At 41.8% G+C, this 22530-nt stretch overlaps 1 protein-coding gene across 1 annotated transcript in view; it reads right to left on the reverse strand.

Moving 5' to 3' along the window:
* LOC139461238 (SCO-spondin-like) overlaps positions 1-22530 on the reverse strand; it is a 77930-nt gene that overhangs the window by 25289 nt on the left and 30111 nt on the right. The window contains exons 13-33 of the mRNA XM_071242877.1: positions 22023-22220; positions 19636-19827; positions 18421-18609; positions 17954-18151; positions 17200-17397; positions 16613-16804; positions 16141-16332; positions 15644-15835; positions 14943-15134; positions 10922-11113; positions 8867-9064; positions 8414-8605; positions 7678-7869; positions 6663-6860; positions 6065-6256; positions 5444-5635; positions 4602-4799; positions 2864-3055; positions 1864-2061; positions 1064-1255; positions 648-839 (exon numbers count right to left, since the gene is read on the reverse strand). Of these exons, the coding sequence (XP_071098978.1) occupies positions 648-839; positions 1064-1255; positions 1864-2061; positions 2864-3055; positions 4602-4799; positions 5444-5635; positions 6065-6256; positions 6663-6860; positions 7678-7869; positions 8414-8605; positions 8867-9064; positions 10922-11113; positions 14943-15134; positions 15644-15835; positions 16141-16332; positions 16613-16804; positions 17200-17397; positions 17954-18151; positions 18421-18609; positions 19636-19827; positions 22023-22220 (4071 nt within the window). The remainder of the gene's footprint in view (positions 1-647; positions 840-1063; positions 1256-1863; positions 2062-2863; positions 3056-4601; positions 4800-5443; positions 5636-6064; positions 6257-6662; positions 6861-7677; positions 7870-8413; positions 8606-8866; positions 9065-10921; positions 11114-14942; positions 15135-15643; positions 15836-16140; positions 16333-16612; positions 16805-17199; positions 17398-17953; positions 18152-18420; positions 18610-19635; positions 19828-22022; positions 22221-22530) is intronic.

Below are 22530 nucleotides of genomic sequence, written 5' to 3' on the forward strand. Positions count from 1 at the left end.
ACCCATGCTTGTCGTAAAAGGCGACTATGCTTATCGTAAGAGGCGACTAACGGGATCGGGTGGTCAGGCTCGCTGAATTGGTTGATGAATGCCATCGTATCCCAAATGCGTGGATCGATGCTCAAGTTGTCAATCAATGCATTGTCTTGTCCAGATTCGATTATTTTTTCAGACTGACGTCATATAGCTGGAGTATTGCTGAGTACGGCGTTAAGCAACAAACAAACAAAACACAAACTGCACCCAGCTGGTGGGTTATGGTTGTTTAGTTTGTCATGCTAAAACAGCGGAAGTTAAATTTGTGTCACACCGCATCTAAGAGTAGATGAAGAGTAGTATTGGAGTTGTTCTATCTTTAACTTATCTGAAAATATATATTAATATTTTAAAACACATGAATTTTTGTATCTTTTTGTTGAATTAATCACAGTAGGAAATATAAGGGCATAGATGTGTTTATCGAAGATATAACACAACACGCAGCTCAATAAAACTCATGTCTAAAGTATTTGTTGTACATGGCGCACACCACCAGCAATCTCTGACAATCACTCACTTGCGCAGGTACTGACGACACACGACTTCAACGTCTCAACGACATCTGGCATACCATAGTGACACACATTCACGCCCATTCAAATGCTTACCTTGGCAGGGGGCGAAGACACAAGATTGAGACAACGTTTCAATTGTATTTCCAAAGCACTGTTGTCCGCCATTACTGGCAACGGGATTTCTGCAGCTCCTTGTTCGCTGCCTGACAAGGTTGTTGGTGGAGCCACAGGTGATGCCGCACGACGGGCTGGTCCATTGGGTCCACTGAGTAAAATCTCCATTAACTGGAAATGGAAACAAAGTACTACAGACCAAGGAGCAGAGTGTAAATAAGGATGCTTTACCATCCTTTATTTCACACCAGAGTTGCAGAAGAATTGAGAGAGTTGAATTATTTCACTGCATGACATACCTCCTGGACAAGAGCTTAAGTCACCCCTAACTCTAACCCTACCCTAACCCTAACCCTAACGCTAACCCTTATGACATAAGTGTGAGTATGACGTACCGCCACAAGGTTCGAACACACAGGTCTTAGGCAACACTTCAACCGATGGGCCAAGGCAGTTTTGTCCACCATTGCTGGGTGCAGGGTTTGTGCAGGTTCTTGTCCGAGTTCGGATCACACTGGATGCTGTCCCACAATTGATGCCACAGGGTGGATTGGTCCACTCAGTCCAAAGTGTGAATCCTCCATTGACTACAAGGCACAAAATATTAGATTCAAATAGATTTTTCAATTGAAATGAGTTAGCTGCGATAATATCTCCTGTCCTGGATTGAAACTGTACTATTCCACTTTTGATCGTTATGTTCTTATCGTTCAATGATACAGAAAACCGATTCTCATAACATGTCAAGTGTGCCGCCTGCGAGATAGAGCTAATCTGAAGCGGTCGTAAAAGACTGAACGTCAAGTGTGTATTTAAATGGAAATAATGACATATCTGATTGTCCCTATCAAAAGTTGAGTGGCATATTTTCAAGGCTGATGATTGATCTATATTTGACTAGATTGTTTTGTTTGTGTAGCAGCAAATACAGCAAATAAATATTTTTGTAGATGTGATGATTGGACCTGAAGAAAATGTAGTGTGGGTTCGAAAAAAGTGTTATTTCAAGTCTTGAGTCTTGAGCAACAATATCTGTTAAAAGTAACAAAACCTACCTCCCCAACCCCCCTACACCTACCCCCCTAAACACACACACACACACACACACACACACACACACACACACACACACAAAAACACACACCCGAGAAATGCCACTTTCGATGATTTTTAATGAATACGTTTACGTAAATACCGAGACATGGTGAAAGGCTGCAAGGTCGTGCCAATGTTTGTATCCTGTCTCCAACACAAGAGGTTCCTCCGTTACTGGGTGGAGGGTTTGAGCACACCCTGGTCCTCATCCTCACAACGCTTGATCCAGTTCCACACGTGATGCCGCACGACGGATTGGTCCATTGTGTCCACTGGGTAAACCCGCCATTAACTACAACTGAGAGTGGTGTAAAGAGGGATTCTATTAATCATCTCAGTGTATACAAAGCCTTCACATTAAGAGAGTGGTGTGTTGTCTATTTCAAGTTGTGATTCGATGTGGAAATAAGGCATCGCGTTTGAAAACAGCAACCATTAACGTCTATGTGGAAATATACTGACACACAATGAAAACGCATCATCGTGTTTTCAACTATCGCACATGATGCGTATTGTGCTGAAGTCAATATCGAAACTCATCGAATGACATTCGAACCCGAACGGCGACATTTTTGTGTTTGGCTACCACATGTCTAAATACACAGAATATCATAAGTTGATTTCTATTGCCATTTTGTTGCATTTTTTAAGTGCTTCATATTAAGATAATAACATAACTGTAAGACGATGCAGTGGGCTGAAGAGGATTCAAGTCGTCTTTCACGAAATCAAAACTATATGATAATATAATACAGAAGGGTAGTAAAATCGACATTTATGTTTCCAATATTTGCACATGCATTTCAGCAATTGTCGACTCTGGCGCGGTTGGACCCAAGGACATAATTTAACATTTCTTTATTGTTTAAAATATAAGGCTATGACATCATCCATTGTTCTCCACGTCATAGATTACGTCACTTAAACAATAGGTTTAAAGTGTCTGTTCGTCACGAATGAAAGCTGCTCGTCCCACGCCAAGGGCAGATGATGCGGAAAACAATGTTGCTCGCAGAATAATCGCCAATTCTAAATGCTGCAGTTCATTAATATAGAGACGTTATTCCATGTCAATAGTTGCATACTTTAATAAGACTTACCAAGACAAGGTGCGAAAACACAGTTTCTCTGCAAAAACTCCACAAAGGGACCAGTGCATGTTTGTCCACCATTGCTGGCAGGAGGGTTGGTGCAGCTTCTGGTGCGTGTACGTATGACGTCATTTCTTGTTCCACAAGTGATCCCACAAATTGGTTCCGTCCATTGGGTCCAGGCTGTTAGACCGCCGTTCACTAAAATAGGATAGTATGTTTGTTCAGAAAGTATGTGTCTTAATAGGCAAACTTATCTAATTGGATTACAGAAGTTCCATGTCTCCCCTTCACGTTTTGTAAACACAAACCTACACACAATGTTGCTAAATACTTCTGAGTTCAGAAAGAGTCTTCGTTATGTAAACGATCATGGGTTCGAATCCAAGATGTTTCTGAATTGTCAGCACCATAGTGGTAAAGGTCTAAAACATGGACGCCGTTCCACAAGGCGACCTCAATGCTTAGACGATCGTAACCATAAGGAAGAGAATTTATGGATGTCAACGTCTTTATTATGAGGAACACAACGTTTTGGAGTATATGCTTACTCCTTCATCAGGTGAATGAATGCTTACTTACTTACTTACTTATATTGGAGATTTCACGTGCGCTTTCCGACTGCAGCGTATTTCGCACACGGGCCCGGCCAAGCCATTTAATGTGTTTCCGAAAAAGGGGAAAAAGTTGTTTGGCAATCCAGTAGGGGTGTTTTATTGGTTGCTTATATAGAATTTTAGAAATTTTGAGATTTGGAAAAAATGCCAAGAGGGTTTGGAGGGCGAACTAAGGGACCTGAGTATGGAAGTTTGATTATGTGGGTTGGTTTTTGTAGTTTATTGGGGTTTTAAATGCGATTTATTAGTCTTGTTTTGATTAAGTATACGCCTAAGGCTTTGAATTTTTCTATTTTATTTTGTGGGTTTAGGATTGCTTCTAGAGTAAGAGCCTTATTTAAATTTAGGGTGGTTTGTAGTGTAGTTCGGTGTGTTAGGTAGTGGGTGCAGTGTATGAGTGCGTGTTCTGGGGTTTCTTGTTGTTTGAATGAATGCTATGACGCAGAGCGCATATATATGTACACGTAAGGACAACAAAAGTAATAAAATACAAAAGGTGGAAACTTAACAAGGGAAGCCAACAGTTACCTGGCGCTGATAGGTGATAAGCAATACAGAGTGAAAGCCAACACTTTACAATAGTTAGCGCTGATAGTTATGGACAGCCGGAAGCCAGGACTTAATTATCACTGATTGGTAATTGACAATGGACAATGGGCACACGGGAGGCCGGGGTTAATAAGCATTGATAGGTAAAAGAATAGAAATAGCAATGGGCCAATGGAAGCAAGTTAGGTAATAGGCACCGACAAAGATTAATGCAGTAAGTTCCAAGCACTAGCCAGATAGGTTCCCTGGTCACGCCTCGTAACTATGTTTTGACAAAGACGTAAGACAGAAGCAGCGGGCACCTGCATCAGTTCAGGCTTTCCCCCGACATGAAGCTGACACGATGTGGTGTAACTGAACTACTGTCACCCTTCCGACCAAAGGTGTATGCGACCCATAAAACTACACGTCTAACCTGTGACAGTAAGTCTGTGTCACTTATAAGTCTAAACTTATAACTGGTGACCTTGTAAAATGCATTACGGTTCCACGACACTCAGTTTTATCACAATCAGATGGTGCTCATACTCTGTTGAAATGTTGTTACCAATCATTTAACAATCTATTTATCAAACACCTACCCGTGCAGGCATTGAAGACACATTGTTTAGGCACTGTTTGGACTGTGTCGCCAAAGCACTGCTGCCCACCGAACCTTGGAATGGGGTTGGTGCAGCTTCTGGTCCGTGCTCTGAAGACGCTGAATGTGGAGCCGCAGGTGATGCCACAGGATGGGTTAGTCCATTGATTCCACTGGGTTAGTCCTCCATTAATTGGAGCTGAATCGAAAGAGATGAGGAAATAAATGAAACAACAATAGAAACGTTGTCAATGGTTGTGGCATACAATATCTGACATATCCATATCTATATCCAACTCCATATCCGCATCTCAAAGGAAGAACAAGATCCGATTTTTTCATGTGACTAGAGTTAATCTGTCATGGACAATCGGTTGAACCTTTTTGGGTTTATCTTTAAATCTTTAACCTCTTTTGAGTAGTAAACATCACACACACACGCACACACACACAGAGATACGCACAGACACACACACACACAAACACACAGACACACTTAGACACAGCTTGCACACTGACTTATACCTCCATAAACGCTAACAATATTATACCCGTGACGATCCGGGGTAGAATAGGTCTTCCAAGGCGACCATGCTTGTCGTTAGAGGCGACTAACGGGATCGGGTGGTCAGGCTCTCTGACTTGGGTGATGCATGTCATCGATCGCATGTGTGGATCGATGCTCATAATATTAATCACTGGATTGTCTGGTCTAGACTTGATTATTTACAGACCGCCGTCATATAGCAGGAATATTGCTGAGTGCGGCGTAAAACCAAAAACCAAACCAAAAAGCAAACAATATCGACGACAATTCTTAAATATCACTTGGCATCTACTTACTATCACAAGCAGGGAACACACAGCTTTTCGGTACTGTCTCAACTAAAGTTCCTGTGCAATCTTGTCCTCCATTGCTGGGCGGGGGATTGGTGCAGCTCCTGGATCGTGTAAGTGCCACATCAGTTCTCGTTCCACAAGTGATGCCACAAGAAGCATCCGTCCACACACTCCAACCCGTTAGGCCACCATTTACTAAAAGACACACGTATAACAAGTTCCGAGTAGATTAAAATCTAACACATATACAACAAACAGGATTGAAACCAATACATGCTCTTTTAATGCGACATATATGAATGCATATCCTAAAGCGAATCAAATACTTCTTTTGAAGGATTATGAATTTGAATTATTATGAAATGTGATCTGTTATCCTAAACTATCATAAACTGCTGGTCAAATAAAATTACGCAAGGATGTATGATAGACAAACAGGAACTAACGGTTATTCGATGTTGATATATTTGATATGGGTATCAGAGTTGTGTTTTGACCTTATATTTGCAGTGTTTTCAGGCGAGTAACGTTTTGAGTTTTTTGGTTAAATCCAATTTCCCAGTGAATACTTCTTTTTGACTGTCAGTGTATGTTTTACAGAGAAGTTTAATAAAACTTCATTACCAGGACAGGGGGCGAAAGCACAGCTCTTCTGCAAACTCTCCACCATTAATCCAGTGCATGCTATCCCTCCGTTGCTGGGGGCTGGGTTGGTACAGCTCCTGGTACGTGTTCGTACCACGTTGGATCTCGTTCCACAAGTGATTCCACACTCTGGATTCGTCCACTGAGACCACAATGTCAGGCCACCGTTCACTAGCAAAATAATTTACCATTTCTCATCATCTGAATGCAGAAAATCTTTTCATCACTCCAAACGTTATTGCATATGCATACTAGATACGCGCATATCATTGAAAAAAGTGTTATCTGTATTTTTAAGACAATACCCATCTTTTCAAGATAGTGTAGCAGGGCGTGGAGTCATCCCACACATAACACCCTCACCTTGTCAGCTTGCTGAAGGGGTTAACCCATTTGGTCATATGGACAAGGCGTCCGGCTTCGGATCAGAAGGTCCGTGGTTCGAATCGGATCAGAATTTTTATGGCCGCTACAATAGCAAGGGCCAAAAATGCCTTACATACAACTTAGATATGGCTTAGTAGTCAGACTTCTATTTTAATAATAAATAACGAGAGCCTAAAGTATTGCTGCACACCTGGGCAAGGATTAAAGACACATGACTGTGCCGTCGTTTCAAGTGTTCCTCCAATGCATTGCTGTCCGCCAAACCTTGGAACAGGGTTGGTGCAGCTTCTGGTTCGTGACCTGACAATGCTGTTGGTGGAGCCACAGGTGATGCCACAGGAAGGGGTGTTCCATTGGGTCCACTGGGTGAATCCTCCATTTATTGGAGCTGAAAATCATTCATATTCCGACTGACATGTTGTATACACATGAGTAACTTGTGTTTTAGTACTCTTTGATCAGTATTTGAGCTTAACGAGTACTCCATTTATCTGAGAAAGACAGGATCCATATTTTAACAAAACATATCCGATGAAACCACACGCCAAAGTGATAAATCATAAAATCATATATTCCATTGGTTGAAGGACTACTTCATGTGTATTCTTTCTTTTCATGCATGTCATCGTATCCCAATTGTGTGCGGCGTAAATCAACACACCAAACCAAAAAGCAAACAATATTGAAGACAATTTTTAATTATCACCCTCATTTTGCTGGAATATTGCTAAGTGTAGGGTTAAACAACAAAACAAACCAAAATTACATGTTTGTGTTATCAGCGTTGCAACAGGGTCCTGAATTACTGGTGAAACTTTGCAACGCAGGCTTGAACTTTTTACATATTCATAATCATACTAGTGATAAATCATAAAATCATATATTCCATTGGTTGAAGGACTACTTCATGTGTATTCTTTCTTTTCATGCATGTCATCGTATCCCAATTGTGTGCGGCGTAAATCAACACACCAAACCAAAAAGCAAACAATATTGAAGACAATTTTTAATTATCACCCTCATCTTGCTGGAATATTGCTAAGTGTAGGGTTAAACAACAAAACAAACCAAAATTACATGTTTGTGTTATCAGCGTTGCAACAGGGTCCTGAATTACTGGTGAAACTTTGCAACGCAGGCTTGAACTTATTACATATTCATAATCATACTAGAGATTTATTTAATATAATAAATGATGTACTTACTATCACAGGCAGGGAAAACACAGCTTATTGGCACATTCTCTATCAACGTTCCACTACAGACTTGTCCTCCATTACTGGGCGGAGGGTTGGTGCAGCTCCTGGTGCGGGTACGTACAACATCAGTTCTGGTTCCACAAGTGATGCCACAAGAAGCATCCGTCCACTGAGTCCATAGTGTGAGGCCACCGTTCACTGTTAATCAGACGTAAGAAGTGTGGGTATAATACACACTGCTTTTAGGAATATTCCAGCTATTTCCCGGTGGCGGCCACCAGCAATAGGCCTCACACATTGCACCTAGGTGAGACCACCATTTACTGAAAGACATATGTATGATTGTGCAGTTACAAATAGAGTCGTCTATACTACATATACGACAAGAAAAGATCGTACACAACAGAAAATGTACACTTGAAAATTGCATTTGACCCAAAAATTATAAAAATTGGCTGAAACAGTCGCCGAAACACAGCAAATATAAAATTAAAAAAAACCCAACAATGGTACCCTTATCAAATACATGGTCGTCGAATTCATTTTAAGCCAGCAGCCAACATGGGTGAACACTTCTTTTGCCTTAAATCTATATGTCATATCCGCTTACTGCCACGGAGCCACTGGGAGCAGTGTAAATGGACATCAACGTAAACATTTGGAATACAGCAGAACGCATCAAAACAATGTGTATCGCTACAACACTATTCTCTTTAACGATTTGGATAAATGGAAGGTTTACCGGGACAAGGCGTGAAGGAACAGGTTTGAGGTAACACGTCAACGAGAGGTCCACTGCAGGGCAAGCCGCCATTGCTGGGGGCGGGGTTGGAGCAGCTCCTGGTGCGGGTACGTGAAATATCGGTTCTGATTCCACACGTGATGACACAAGGTGGATTGGTCCATTGAGTCCATTGTGTAAGGCCACCGTTCACTGGTATGATGAAAACATAATCTTTAAATACACTATTAATAACATCATTGAAGTTGATTGACACTGTCGTTCACTGCTGAAAGCAACATTCTTGCATCATTGTTATGTAATTGCGAATCGTTTTAAACGTTTCGAAATATACAGATATGTTTTTTTACAATTTTAACCACCTTTTTTATTCTTTTTGTTCTGTAGAAATTTAAAAAAAATCAAAATGATACACAATCACCTTCATTGTAAATATACAAAAGAGACACGCACCTGGGCAGGGATTAAAGACACACGGTTGGAGAATAGTCTGGAGTCTATCCCCAAAGCATTGCTGTCCACCAAACCTAGGAACAGGGTTTGTGCAGCTTCTGCTCCGTGACCTGACACGGCTGTTGGTTGAGCCACAGGTGATACCACAGGAAGGGGTGGTCCATTGGGTCCACTGGGTGAATCCTCCAATTATCGGAGCTGAAAATGATTCATATTATGACTGACATGCTTCAAATGAGTGAGTGGCTTATGTTTTACAATCTTTTTTTTAACAGTAGGTGAGTACTATCACTGTTTTAGATTAACATGGGAGGAAAGAATGGGGTGATGCAAGGCTAAGCTGTTCCTCTCTTTATTGAAGAGAGATAAGGTGCCGACAATTTATGATGCCAACCCACGATCACAGGATAATTACGTCCCTCATGGACTATGCCTTGCGAAACAGGACATGCTACTGTGAGCTGAGGGTTGAAGTATGTTGGCAGTAAAGATTTTGCCTGGGCCAGAAATTGATGTCATCATAAATTATATATGTGGTATGCTACGAAGGTTTCACAATAACCATGTGTTTGGTTAAACGACATGACACTGAAACAAACTGTAACATTACACAAGGCATGGACACAAACCTATTTAGCTTTTGGAGTGAGTGAGTGAGTATGGTGTTACGCCACTTTGAGCAATATTTCAGCAATATCACGGCGGGGGACACCAGAAATGGGCTTCAAACATTGTACCCATGTCAGGAAATCGAACCCTGGTCTTCGGCGTGACGAGCCAACGCTTTAACCACTAGGCTACCCGACTGCCGCGAATCTTTGGACGCATTTAGAAGTGATACACATAGAAAGAATTTATGGATGTCAACTTCTTTATTGTGGGGTGCAGAGAGTACATATCTGCAGACGTAAAAACAGCAATAGTGTTGAAATTACAAAGATGGAAGCTTGACAAGGAAAACCAAGAGTTCATGCATGCTGACTGGTGATAAGCAGGCAATTTGATGGATTATCAAATGAGTGAGTGAGTAAGTATGGTTTCATGCCGCTTTTTAGCAATATTCCAGCAATATAATGGCGTGGGACACCAGAAATGGGCTTCACACATTACACCCATATCGGGAATCAAACCTGTGTCTTCGGGGTTACAAGCGAATGCCCTTGTCCCTTGTCAAGTTTCCACTTATGGTGGTTGTTTTGCTTGTTTCTTTAAGCCATACTCAACAATATCCCAGCTATATCTGTAAATAATCTTGTGTGGACCAGACAATCCAGTGATTGACATCATGAACGTCGCACGCAATTGGGATCGATGACATGCATCAACCAAGTCAGCGAGCCTGACCACCCGATCCCGTTTGTCGCCTTTTATGACAAGCGTAGTCGCCTTTTAAGGCGAGCATTGGTTCTTGAAGACCTATTCTACCCCAGATCTTCAAGGGTCTTCAACTTATGTAATCTCATCACTTTTATTGTATTTACATCTACATATATGCTCTCCGCATCCTGGCACGCATCCATTCACCTGATGAAGGAGTAAGCATCAACTCTGAAACGTTGTATTCCTGATAATATAGAAGTTGACTTCCATACATTCTCATGATTACATATTATATGACAGGAGTGTGTCAAGGAAAGACAACACCAGTCTGTCTAGATGAGTGAGTGAGTGAATTCGATCCCACAAGGATCCCGGCAGGTTTCTGACATGCCCAAGGGACGCAACTCTGCACAGCGAATCGCGGCGCCTTAGACGACTTGGCCACCTGTGCCGACCCTGTCTAGATGAAAAGCTCAGTACTTAACAAGGATTTCTCCCTTTGTGAACAGTGATGTAAAGGCTGTCCCAATTCCACTTGTTTAACAAGGGTATTTAAGAGCCTTACCACATGTTACTAACGGCCAACCTCCCTTCACAGGCAGGGAAGGCTATCTTCATTGTAACAGGTGCGTGTGCAACGACTGGTCAAGCAACCCAGGCTCCAACTTATTTAATTTTCATCAACCGTAATCGTACTAGTGATTCAACCTATATTATATATAAGGGCCCTCTTACTATCACAGGCAGGGAAAACACAGCTTATTGGCACATTCTCTATCAACGTTCCACTACAGACTTGTCCTCCATTACTGGGCGGGGGGTTAGTGCAGCTCCTGGTGCGGGTACGTACAACATCAGTTCTGGTTCCACAAGTGATGCCACAAGAAGCATCCGTCCACTGAGTCCATAGTGTGAGGCCACCGTTCACTGTTAATCAGACGTAAGAAGTGTGGGTTTAATACACGCTGCTTTTAGCAATATTCCAGCTATTTCCCGGTGGCGGCCACCAGCAATAGGCCTCACACATTGCACCTAGGTGAGACCACCATCTACTGAAAGACATATGTATGATTGTGCAGTTACAAATAGAGTCGTCTATACTACATATACGACAAGAAAAGATCGTACACTGTGGAACAACAGAAAATGTACACTTGAAAATTGCATTTGACCCAAAAATTATAAAAATTGGCTGAAACAGTCGCCGAAACACAGCAAATATAAAATTAAAAAAAACCCCACAACAATGGTACCCTTATCAAATACATGGCCGTCGAATTCATTTTAAGCCAGCAGCCAACATGGGTGAACACTTCTTTTGCCTTAAATCTATATGTCATATCCGCTTACTGCCACGGAGCCACTGGGAGTAGTGTAAATGGACATCAACGTAAATATTTGGAATACAGCAGAACGCATCGAAACAATGTGTATCGCTACAACACTATTCTCTTTAACGATTTGGATAAATGGAAGGTTTACCGGGACAAGGCGTGAAGGAACAGGTTTGAGGTAACACGTCAACGAGAGGTCCACTGCAGGGCAAGCCGCCATTGCTGGGGGCGGGGTTGGAGCAGCTCCTGGTGCGGGTACGTGAAATATCGGTTCTGATTCCACACGTGATGACACAAGGTGGATTGGTCCATTGAGTCCATTGTGTAAGGCCACCGTTCACTGGTATGATGAAAACATAATCTTTAAATACACTATTAATAACATCATTGAAGTTGATTGACACTGTCGTTCACTGCTGAAAGCAACATTCTTACATCATTGTTATGTAATTGCGAATCGTTTTAGACTTTTCGAAATATACAGATATGTTTTTTTACAATTTTAACCACCTTTTTTATTCTTTTTGTTCTGTAGAAATTTAAAAAAAATCAAAATGATACACAATCACCTTCCTTGTAAATATACAAAAGAGACACGCACCTGGGCAGGGATTAAAGACACACGGTTGGAGATTAGTCTGGAATGTATCCCCAAAGCATTGCTGTCCACCAAACCTAGGAACAGGGTTTGTGCAGCTTCTGCTCCGTGACCTGACAAGGCTGTTGGTGGAGCCACAGGTGATGCCACAGAAAGGGGTGGTCCATTGGGTCCACTGGGTGAATCCACCAATTATAGGAGCTGAAAATGATTCATATTATGACTGACATGCTTTAAATGAGTGAGTGGTTTATGTTTTACAATCTTTTTTTAACAGTAGATGAGTACTATAACTGTTTTAGATTAACGTGGGAGGAAAGAATGGGGTGATGCAAGGCTAAGCTGTTCCTCTCTTTATTGAAGAGAGATAAGGTGCCGACAATTTATGATGCCAACCCACCATCACAAGATAATGACGTCCCTAACGGACTATGCCTTGCGAAACAGGACATGCTACTGTGAGTTGAGGGTGGAAGTATGTTGGCAGTAAAGATTTTGCCTGGGCAAGAAATTGATGTCATCATAAATTATATATGTCGTATGCTACGAAGGTTTCACAATAACCATGCGTTTGGTTAAACAACATGACACTGAAACAAACTGTAACATTACACAAGGCATAAACACAAACCTATTTAGCTTTTGGAGTAAGTGAGTGAGTGAGTGAGTGAGTGAGTATGGTGTTACGCCACTTTGAGCAATATTTCAGCAATATCACGGCGGGGGACACCAGAAATGGGCTTCAAACATTGTACCCATGTCAGGAAATCGAACCCTGGTCTTCGGCGTGACGAGCCAACGCTTTAACCACTAGGCTACCCGACCGCCCCTAATCTTTGGACGCATTTAGAAGTGATACACATAGAAAGAATTTATGGATGTCAACTTCTTTATTGTGTGGTGCAGAGAGCACATATCTGCAGACGTAAAAACAGCAATAGTGGAGAAATTACAAAGGTGGAAGCTTGACAAGGAAAACCAAGAGTTGATTCGTGCTGACTGATGATAAGCAGGCAAGGATTGTCAAATGAGTGACTGAGTATGGTTTTATGCCGCTTTTAGCAATATTCCAGCAATATCACGGCTCGGGACACCAGAAATGGGCTTCACACATTGTACCCATTTTGGGAATCGATCCTGTTTCTTCGGCGTGACGAGCGAACGCTTTAACCACTAGGCTACCTGACCACCACGATTATCAAATGAAGCGCCCTCACTAATCATCAATCAGCGCCAATCAATTGTTGGTCAAGTTTCCACTTACGTTGGTTGTTTTGGTTTGCTTGTTTGTTTAACGCTATACTCAACAATGGTCCAGCTATATGACGGCGGTGTGTAAATAATCGTGTCTGGACCAGACAATCCAGTGATTGACATCATGAACGTGGATCCACGCAATTGGGATCGATGACATGCATCAACCAAGTCAGCGAGCCTGACCACCCGATCCCATTAGTCGCCTTTTATGACAAGCATAGACGCCTTTTAAGGAGAGCATGGGTTGTTGAAGACTATTCTACCCCGAATCTTCACGGGTCTTCCACTTATGTAATCTCATCACTTTTTTTGCATTTACATCGACATATATGCTCTCCGCATTCTGGCACGCATTCATTCACCTGATGAAGGAGCAAGCATAAACTCCGAAACGTTGTGTTCCTGATAATATAGAAGTTGACATCCATAAATTCTCTTGATTAAATATTATATGACAGGAGTGTGTCAAGGAAAGACAACTCCAGTCTGTCTAGATGAGTGAGTGAGTGAATTCGATCACACAATCATAGGTTTCTGGCGTGTCCAAGGCCACCTGTGCCACCACCTGTGCCACCCCCTGTTTAGATGAAAAGCTCAGTACTTAATAAGGGTTTCTCCCTTTGTGAACAGTGATGTAAAGACTATTCCAATTCCATTTGTATAACAAGGGTATTTAAGAGCATTGCCACATGTCACTAACGGCCAACCTCCCTTCACAGGCAGGGAAGACTATCTTCATTGTAACAGGTGCGTGTGCAACGACTGGTCAAGCAACCCAGGCTCCAACTTATTTCATTTTCATCAACCGTAATTGTACTAGTGATTCAATCTATATTATATATAAGGGACCTCTTACTATCACAGGCAGGAAAAACACAGCTTATTGGCACATTCTCTATCAACGTTCCAGTACAGCCTTGTCCTCCATTGCTGGACGGGGGGTTGGTGCAGCTCCTGGTGCGGCTACGTACAACATCAGTTCTGGTTCCACAAGTGATGCCACAAGAAGCATCCGTCCACTGAGTCCATAGTGTGAGGCCACCGTTCACTGTTAATCAAACGTAATAGGCTTGGGTTTAATACACGCTGCTTTTAGCAATATTCCAGCTTTTTCCCGGTGGAGGGCACCAGAAATAGGCCTCACAGATTGCACCTAGGTGAGACGACCATTTACTGAAAGACATGCGTATGATTGTGTGGTAACAAATTGAGTCTTCTACACTTTGTATACGACAGGAGGAAGTCCATGTGTGAGGCCACCGTTCACTGTTAATCAAATGGTAAAATTGCATCATGTTTTTAAGGGAAATGAATTTCGCAAACGTCAACGGGGATGGGAAAAAATCTTTACTACATGTAAACTGCATATGTATAATGTACCATTTTTATATACATGGTTATAGTATCTGAATCATCTTGTGTAAATACTTTGTCTTTGGTGTACGAAAGTAGGATTACTATTAACCACGCTTGTCTAATACTCTCAGAAGCGGAAGTGCATCGGCTTATTTATCCGACTAAGTATTTGCGAGCAAACATGTTTTGTAAACAGTAAAAAAAGCATTACCTGGACATGGAGAGAACGAACATTGTGTCGTTTGTGAATCCAGTATAGAAGCGGTGCACGACTGTCCTCCATTGCTTGGGGCGGGGTTGGTGCAGCTCCTCGTTCTTGTACGTGTGACATCAGTACGTGATCCGCACGTGATGCCGCACGGTGGATTGGTCCACTGAGTCCACAGTGTGAAGCCACCGTTCACTAGGAAGTACATGCAGAAGCAATTTACTAAAAGTTAGTTCACATTTTCGCTGCTATACGTGTACATACTACTTAAAAGACGTTAAGGAACACCCGATACTCTCATATGACTATAGTTAATGTGTCATGCCTCTACAGTAATATGAAAGAATCGGGTTGTCCTAAACTTCTTTTGCGTTGTAGATCTGTTATGAAAACTCAATAATCCAGATGCTCTTATCACTAGGCTACTCAACCGCCCAATCTTTCCACCCCAGCTGCCCAGCCACCAAATGTCCTCAACAAACTAACGGAATTCAGACATATGTGACAATTACCTTTTTAACTGCTCTCTCAGGATGAACAAATGACAACCCATACTTCTTCGCATGTACATGATCTCACATCATTGCACCAGTATTGTACTCCCACACACTATAAGCATTACTCCGAGTCTTGTAACTAGCAATGCACACGAGATACTAGTGAGCGGTGCTGGCACATGATTCCATATCATAAGAAGCACTTACCCGGACATGCACTCAACACGCACGACTTCAGGATCGTTTCAACTGTATTTCCAAAGCATTGTTGTCCGCCGTTACTGGGAGCAGGGTTGGTGCAGCTTCTGGTTCGTGACCTGACAAGGCTGTTGGTGGAGCCACAGGTGATGCCACAGGCAGGATTCGTCCATTGAGTCCACTGAGTCAAACCACCATTAACTGTAAACATTGTGAGTGTGTAAGTTGTCTATTACTTTGCTACTCGACACAGGTCTGTATGACAAGAGGGATGTATGACAAGAGGGATCACTTCAAACTTTCCCTTTTTTGTCACTCTGAATCTTTTGCATAGATCTAACATATGAGTCAGTTTCACTGGTCTCTAGACAAGATCGTTACGACACATTAGATGACTGGACCCATCGTGCCCCCTGTTGTGAAGATGGTGAAAAGTACATCTTACAAAGAGTCCAGTCCACACACTGTCGCCAGTAGTTCAATAATCTTTGAAACGTTGAACGTACCAACACAAGGGGAGAAAGCACATGCTTTCTGTGCAGTCTCCACAAAAGCCCCATTACAGGCAAGTCCACCATTGCTCGGGGCAGGGTTGCTGCAGCTTCTACTTCTTGTGCGCAGGACATCGGTTCTTGTTCCACAATTGATGCCACAAGGAGGCTCGGTCCACAGGGTCCATTGTGTGAGGCCACCGTTCACTGGCGCAATGAAAGAATATGTATTAATCTATTGACTAAACATTCCAGGTTTGTAGTGGACGTCCTAGCTACCATTAGAATTAAAATATGTCTGTATTCTATAGTTACAATAAATTATGTAAGCTGTATTTCTCTCAGTGTACTTCTCAGGGAAGACGTCAGTGACGTCATGCAGAGAGAGACATAGTACAGCCACAATCGAACGAGGGACTAGAGACACAAGTAAACACAGGAAACAATAATCACTAACAAACACCGTGCTATTTAAACAACCTCTCACCTGGACAGGGACTAAAGACACAAGTCTGAATCAACGTCTGAACTCGATCTCCAGTGCAGGATTGGCCTCCGTTACTGGCTACAGGATTTGTGCAGCTTCTGAACCGTGACCTAACAACACTGTTAGTGGAACCACAGCTGATGCCACAGGTAGGGTTAGTCCATTGACTCCACTGGGTGAATCCTCCATTGACTGGAAATGATTGTTGTGATTTTAGAAATATATTGTCCATATATATATATTGTCTAAATCCACACCTTAAGTCACACTTAAAGCTCCAATATAGTTATGTATTATCACATTTTGTGTTGCATTAGTAAGTCGAGATGTTCTATATATAATCTGCCACAAATATAATTTTGATGGACACAGTCATATTCATGATTAAATGCTATAATTGATTTGACAAGGATACATTCAGACATCAAATGTTCTTTTCAAATGTTGCACAAAACATTCAATTCCTGTCGGGTGCATGCATCTTTCTCACAATAAAACTTGCAATATTTCAAGTTATAAGATTTGTGTGAGAATCTTCTCCAGTAACAACAGAAGAATTCGAGAATACATCATCCTTTGGATCTTACCGGCACAGGGTGAGAATGAACATGTCTGGGCTAAAACCTGAACGAAAGGACCAGTGCAGACTTGTCCTCCGTTAGCTGGAGCAGGGTTGGTGCAGGTCCTGACCCTTGTTCTGCTGACAGAGGCTCCCACCCCACACGTGATGCCACACCCGGGATTGGTCCACGTGGTCCACTGGGTCAGTCCACCATTCACTGGGGCTAATATCAAAGAGACATGACGATTAAACTGAATTCTATTTTTCTTTAAGACACCGCTGTTATCTGTTATCTTGAGATTATCTGTTACGAATTGACAGTTTACTGACCTATCTTCAAATACTCAGCTCATGAACATGCATTACGAATGTACCGGCTATAACTATAATGCACGTAGAGTACGAATATACGGGTTAGTTTAAATTAAGCTCGGATATCGAAGCATGAAGTTTCATGTATTAAGAATGTGCTGCTTGAACGTTCCGTGCTGCATATTTGTGCTGTATTTGATTTCTGACTGTACCTGATTACGCAATATTTGTTACTTTTCTCCGGTATTCTAAGTCAGATAGTGCACTCATTAGTGGACATACTTACAAATCCAATTTGCTGGCTCGTACAGTATTTATAACGAATGTACAGTTACTTGTGTGTTATCCTTGACTCAAGGTTTTGCAATAGTATGTCATTAGATCCATATCCCTAGTTGTTTACGTATCATACATTCAATATCTAGCTTATCATAGTGTCACACATTAACGCCCAAATAGATGTTTACCTTGGCAGGCACTAAAGACACAAGGCTGAGACAACGTTTCAATAGTATTTCCAAAGCATTGTTGTCCACCATTACTGGCAAAGGGGTTGGTGCAGCTTCTAGTTCGTGACCTGACAAGGCTGTTGGTGGAGCCACAGGTGATGCCACAGGAAGGGGTGGTCCATTGGGTCCATTGGGTGAATCCTCCGTTGACAGCGACTAGAAATATTTCGTATTTCTATATTGATTCCATTCGGTAGAACTAGCATTTACTGAAACTGTTGGACAGCAGTCATGTCTCTACCATAGCCATAAAATATACACACTGTTCGAAGATATGTGATCTTAAAAGTGTAAATTGATTTACATGTCAAACGGAACATTGCATCGTTGTCAATACGAACAATACCCTTTATGTTGTGATTAGTCATTTAATGTTATAACACAGTTTGGCATATTCTTGTGAGATATCTTCTTACATCACTTACCAACACAAGGAGTGAAATCACAGCTTTTTGGTAAAATATCTATGATAGGACCGGTACAGGGTGTCCCTCCATTGCTCGGGGCAGGGTTGGTGCAGCTTCTGGTTCGTGTGCGTATTTCAGTACTTCTTCCACAGGTGATGCCGCACGGTGGGTTGGTCCACTGTGTCCACAGTGTGAAGCCGCCGTTCACTAGGAAGTACATGCAGAAGCTATCTACTACAACGTTGGATTACCTTTTCGTTGTAATACGTGTACATACAACTCAAAAGAAGTTAAGGAACACCCGATATTTTCATATGACTATAGTAAATCTGCCATGCCACTACAGTAATATGAAAGAATCGGATTGTCCTTAACTTTGTTTTCGTTGTAGATCTCAAATAATCCAGATGGTACATTTTACAGTGAGTGAGTGAGTATGGATTTGTGCTGCTTTTAGCAATTTTTCAGCAATATCACGGCGGGGGACACACATTGTACCCATGTCGGGAATCGAACCCGAGTCTTCGGCGTGACGAGCGAACGCTCTTATCACCAGGATACTCATCCGCCCCACCTTTTCAAGAGAAATCATCCGATTTAACGATTTTACAGAAAACATGTAAATGCAAATATCGTTGGTCCCAACAGACTTCATGCGGAATTTGTGATTAATGATGAAATGATGATTCCCGTGCAACTGTAAATGATGCAACAAAGACAAAAAACTTTGCATAATGATAAGAGTCATTGGAGTCCATTGTCCGACTCCCTACAGCCTAAGGATGTGATGGAAGTGATGATACAAGATGTCCGAGGGAGGATGCACGTATCCCCCTCCCCCATCCACGCCCCCTCACCTATGACAACCATGTCTACTGAAATTAATTTGAAAATTCTTACATAAGAAACTATGAATGATTAACGAGATACATGAGGAGGAGACCCATCGTATCTCAGTTGATTACATCGATGCTCATAATGCCAATCCCTGGATAGTTTGGACCAGACCCGATTATTTACAGACCGCCGTCATGCTCGATTGCTGAGTGCAGCGTTAAACACAAAAAAACAAAGCTTATGGAAAATCGTTTTAAGAAGTTCTGTCTCTTTCTATAACCGACAACTGGCTTTTTCAAAGAATATGATATACATCAAGCAAGGATGTTTCGTAATCTTTTACGTTAAACACAAACAGACAAACGGAAAAACAAACGGACAAACAAACAAACCAACCAATGCAAGCAGCAAAGTCACAGTTTCTCGGTTCGACCTCAACTAAAAGATCAGTGCAGCCTTGTCCACCATTGCTGGGAGGAGGGTTGGTGCAGCTCCTGGTCCGTGTTCGTGTCAAGTCAGTTCTTGTTCCACAACTGATGCCGCAAGGTGGATTGGTCCACTGTGTCCAGAGCGTCAGGCCACCGTCCACTAGACATGACAAACATGCTGCGTGCTTAGAAACGTTCTGAGAATAATTGTACCTAAACACAATTCCAAGAGCGTCAGGCCCCCGTCCACTAGACAACTGACAATGACTAAAAAAACCCAGCTTGCTTAGAAACGTTCTGTGTATAATTGTGCCTAAACACATTCCAAGAGCGTCAGGCCCCCGTCCACTAGACAATGACAAACATACAGCTTGCTTAGAAACGTTCTGTGTATAGTTGTGGTTCAGGCCACCATCCACTATGCAAATAAGAAAAATGTTAATTATTATTTAAATCATGTGGATTACAGTACATTATCTCTTCCCCACTACCTGCTGACCAGCATCATGTCGCAGTGACATTGTCAAATTAGGATTATAATCCGAGATATGAAACTTATAGGTCCTTCTGTGTATTATGTGTGCTATGGTGTATGCTCTGCCGAATCTGTAAGTATATCGTAATGATTTAATGTATGCTATGCTCCTTATGTATAAAAGTAAAAGCAATTCGGGAGTACAGTCCAATATACTAAAATCAAATACAACACACAACACTGAATACGTTCTCAAACATGTTTCGTTCTTATCAGTGAGTGAGTGAGTTGGGTTTAATGCCGCTTTTAAAAGTATTCCAGTAATATCGCGGCGTGTCAGTTAATGTGGGAGGAAAGCCGAAAGTGATGTAGGTCTCAGACCTTTATAGTTTCCGTGAAACCCACGAGCACGGGTATGGTGCTGACAAACCGAGAAATATAATTGAACCGGGATTCGAACCCACCCTTAATCGTATCACCAGACTGGGGTACCGTGAGTATGATTTACATCAAGGCAGATGAATTAAAACAAAAAACAAATAACAAGTTTGCTTTCGTCAAAGAGTCTTATTGTATAAACGTGCTTGCTTTCAAGTGTACATAGAGGTTATCACGCGAGTGTATTTGGGGATTGTAAATATCCTGTAAATAAACATTTATTTAGCTTACTTACTTACTTTGGAGATTTAACGTGCGCTTTCCGACTGATGCATATTTCGCACACGGATTTAGCGAGCCTTGGTGAGCTAAATACATAGTGGTTATTCCTAATGCAGGATATTTACGATCCCCAAACACACAAGCGTGATAACCACTTTATCATATAATGTCATTCTTTTATTCTGTGCTTTAAAAAGCGCTTTCCCTCTCTCACAAACATTACCGAAACATTGCGAGTTTTCCTGGAATGCGCACATTGATATTTATTACGTCACAGGGTAAGTAATGTGTCAGTCGGACAGTGACAGTAGCAAATATACTTCCAATTGCAATCTGTTTCTTATACAGTGGCGAAGCAACATATATGCAAAACAACAATTGTTTGTAATTGCCCTTCGCGGCAATCCATCGGTCTGTCCGCTAGAGTAACTGCCCTTTGTCAAAGGGAAGCTACTCTAACCCTAGTCTATGAAACGTCACGGCCACGGTCAGACGTTGTAGTCAGATGTACACACAGCAAGAAAACGAAACAAGGTAAAAATTCAAACATATTTCGGCCAAATCCAACTATTTTAATTTGTGGAGAAGGTTTCAAGCCGCAGAGGTCTACGAGCACAGATATGGCTACTGATCCCGCTTGGCTAGGCCTTGTGCCCTCGCAAAATTGTTTTGAAATTTATATCTCCAAAGTTGCCAAAACTTAAAAACATCCTTAGTTCCGTCACAGTTAGACCCTACTTGACCTTTGATATTTGCATCACTATCCGCATATGACCCCAACGGATATCGTTTTTATCCGTGGGCTTTATCCTGTCGAGAAACCTACCCATTATATGATAAAGTCCAATATGTTCACAATTAAGAACAAAACACAACGCTGCACACTTTATCCGGGGACAGGGACACCGAGTTTGATTGCCACGAAGGCCGAGAAATACATGTAAACATGTTTCAATTCAGATGAACGCAAACAAATCTTAAATGATAAACATGGCTGTCGTCATACAATCTTCAGTAAAATGGTAGAAGTATTTTATTTATCTGGTAAGAAGGGGCATTTGGTGTCTTGGTCTTTTGTGCCACTTTTCGGCCACTGCTTCCAGGTATATTGTCACGACATCCAGGTGCCACCTGATAGAAATAATGTTTTTCCACTATTTTCTGTAACAAGAAGTGTCAAGTGGTTTGTCCCTAAGAAATACACAAACTCACGAACTCACCCGGGCACGCTGGGAAGATACATGTCTTGACCAGTGTTTCAACACTATCCCCAGAGCACTGCAGGCCGCCATTAGTGGGGATGGGGTTGGTGCAGCTTCTTGTCCTTGACCTCAACACACTGCTAGTGGAGCCACAGGTGATGCCACAGGAAGGGTAAGTCCACTGCGTCCACTGAGTGAATCCTCCATTGACAGGGACTGGAAATATATTTATTGACGTATGAAAGGGCTTTGTTATTGCATGGACGATTACGATAAAGAAAGCTTCATCCAAATATAGTACTCAAAAGAGGTTAAAAAAGACCCGATATTTCAGATGATTATACAGTGTTTCATGGCCATGGTCATATGAAAACATCAGTGTTCTTGAACTTTTGAATAGTATATTTTGTATATACCTGTTCATGGCATTATCAAAACATCAGGTTTTCTTGAACTTTTGAACAGTATATTTTGTATATAATTGTTCATGGCCATAATCATATGAAAACATCTGTGTTCTTGAACT

The sequence above is a fragment of the Haliotis cracherodii genome, unplaced genomic scaffold (assembly GCF_022045235.1).
Source record: "Haliotis cracherodii isolate W230 unplaced genomic scaffold, xgHalCrac1.p SCAF_14, whole genome shotgun sequence".
NCBI classification, from domain to species: domain Eukaryota; kingdom Metazoa; phylum Mollusca; class Gastropoda; order Lepetellida; family Haliotidae; genus Haliotis; species Haliotis cracherodii.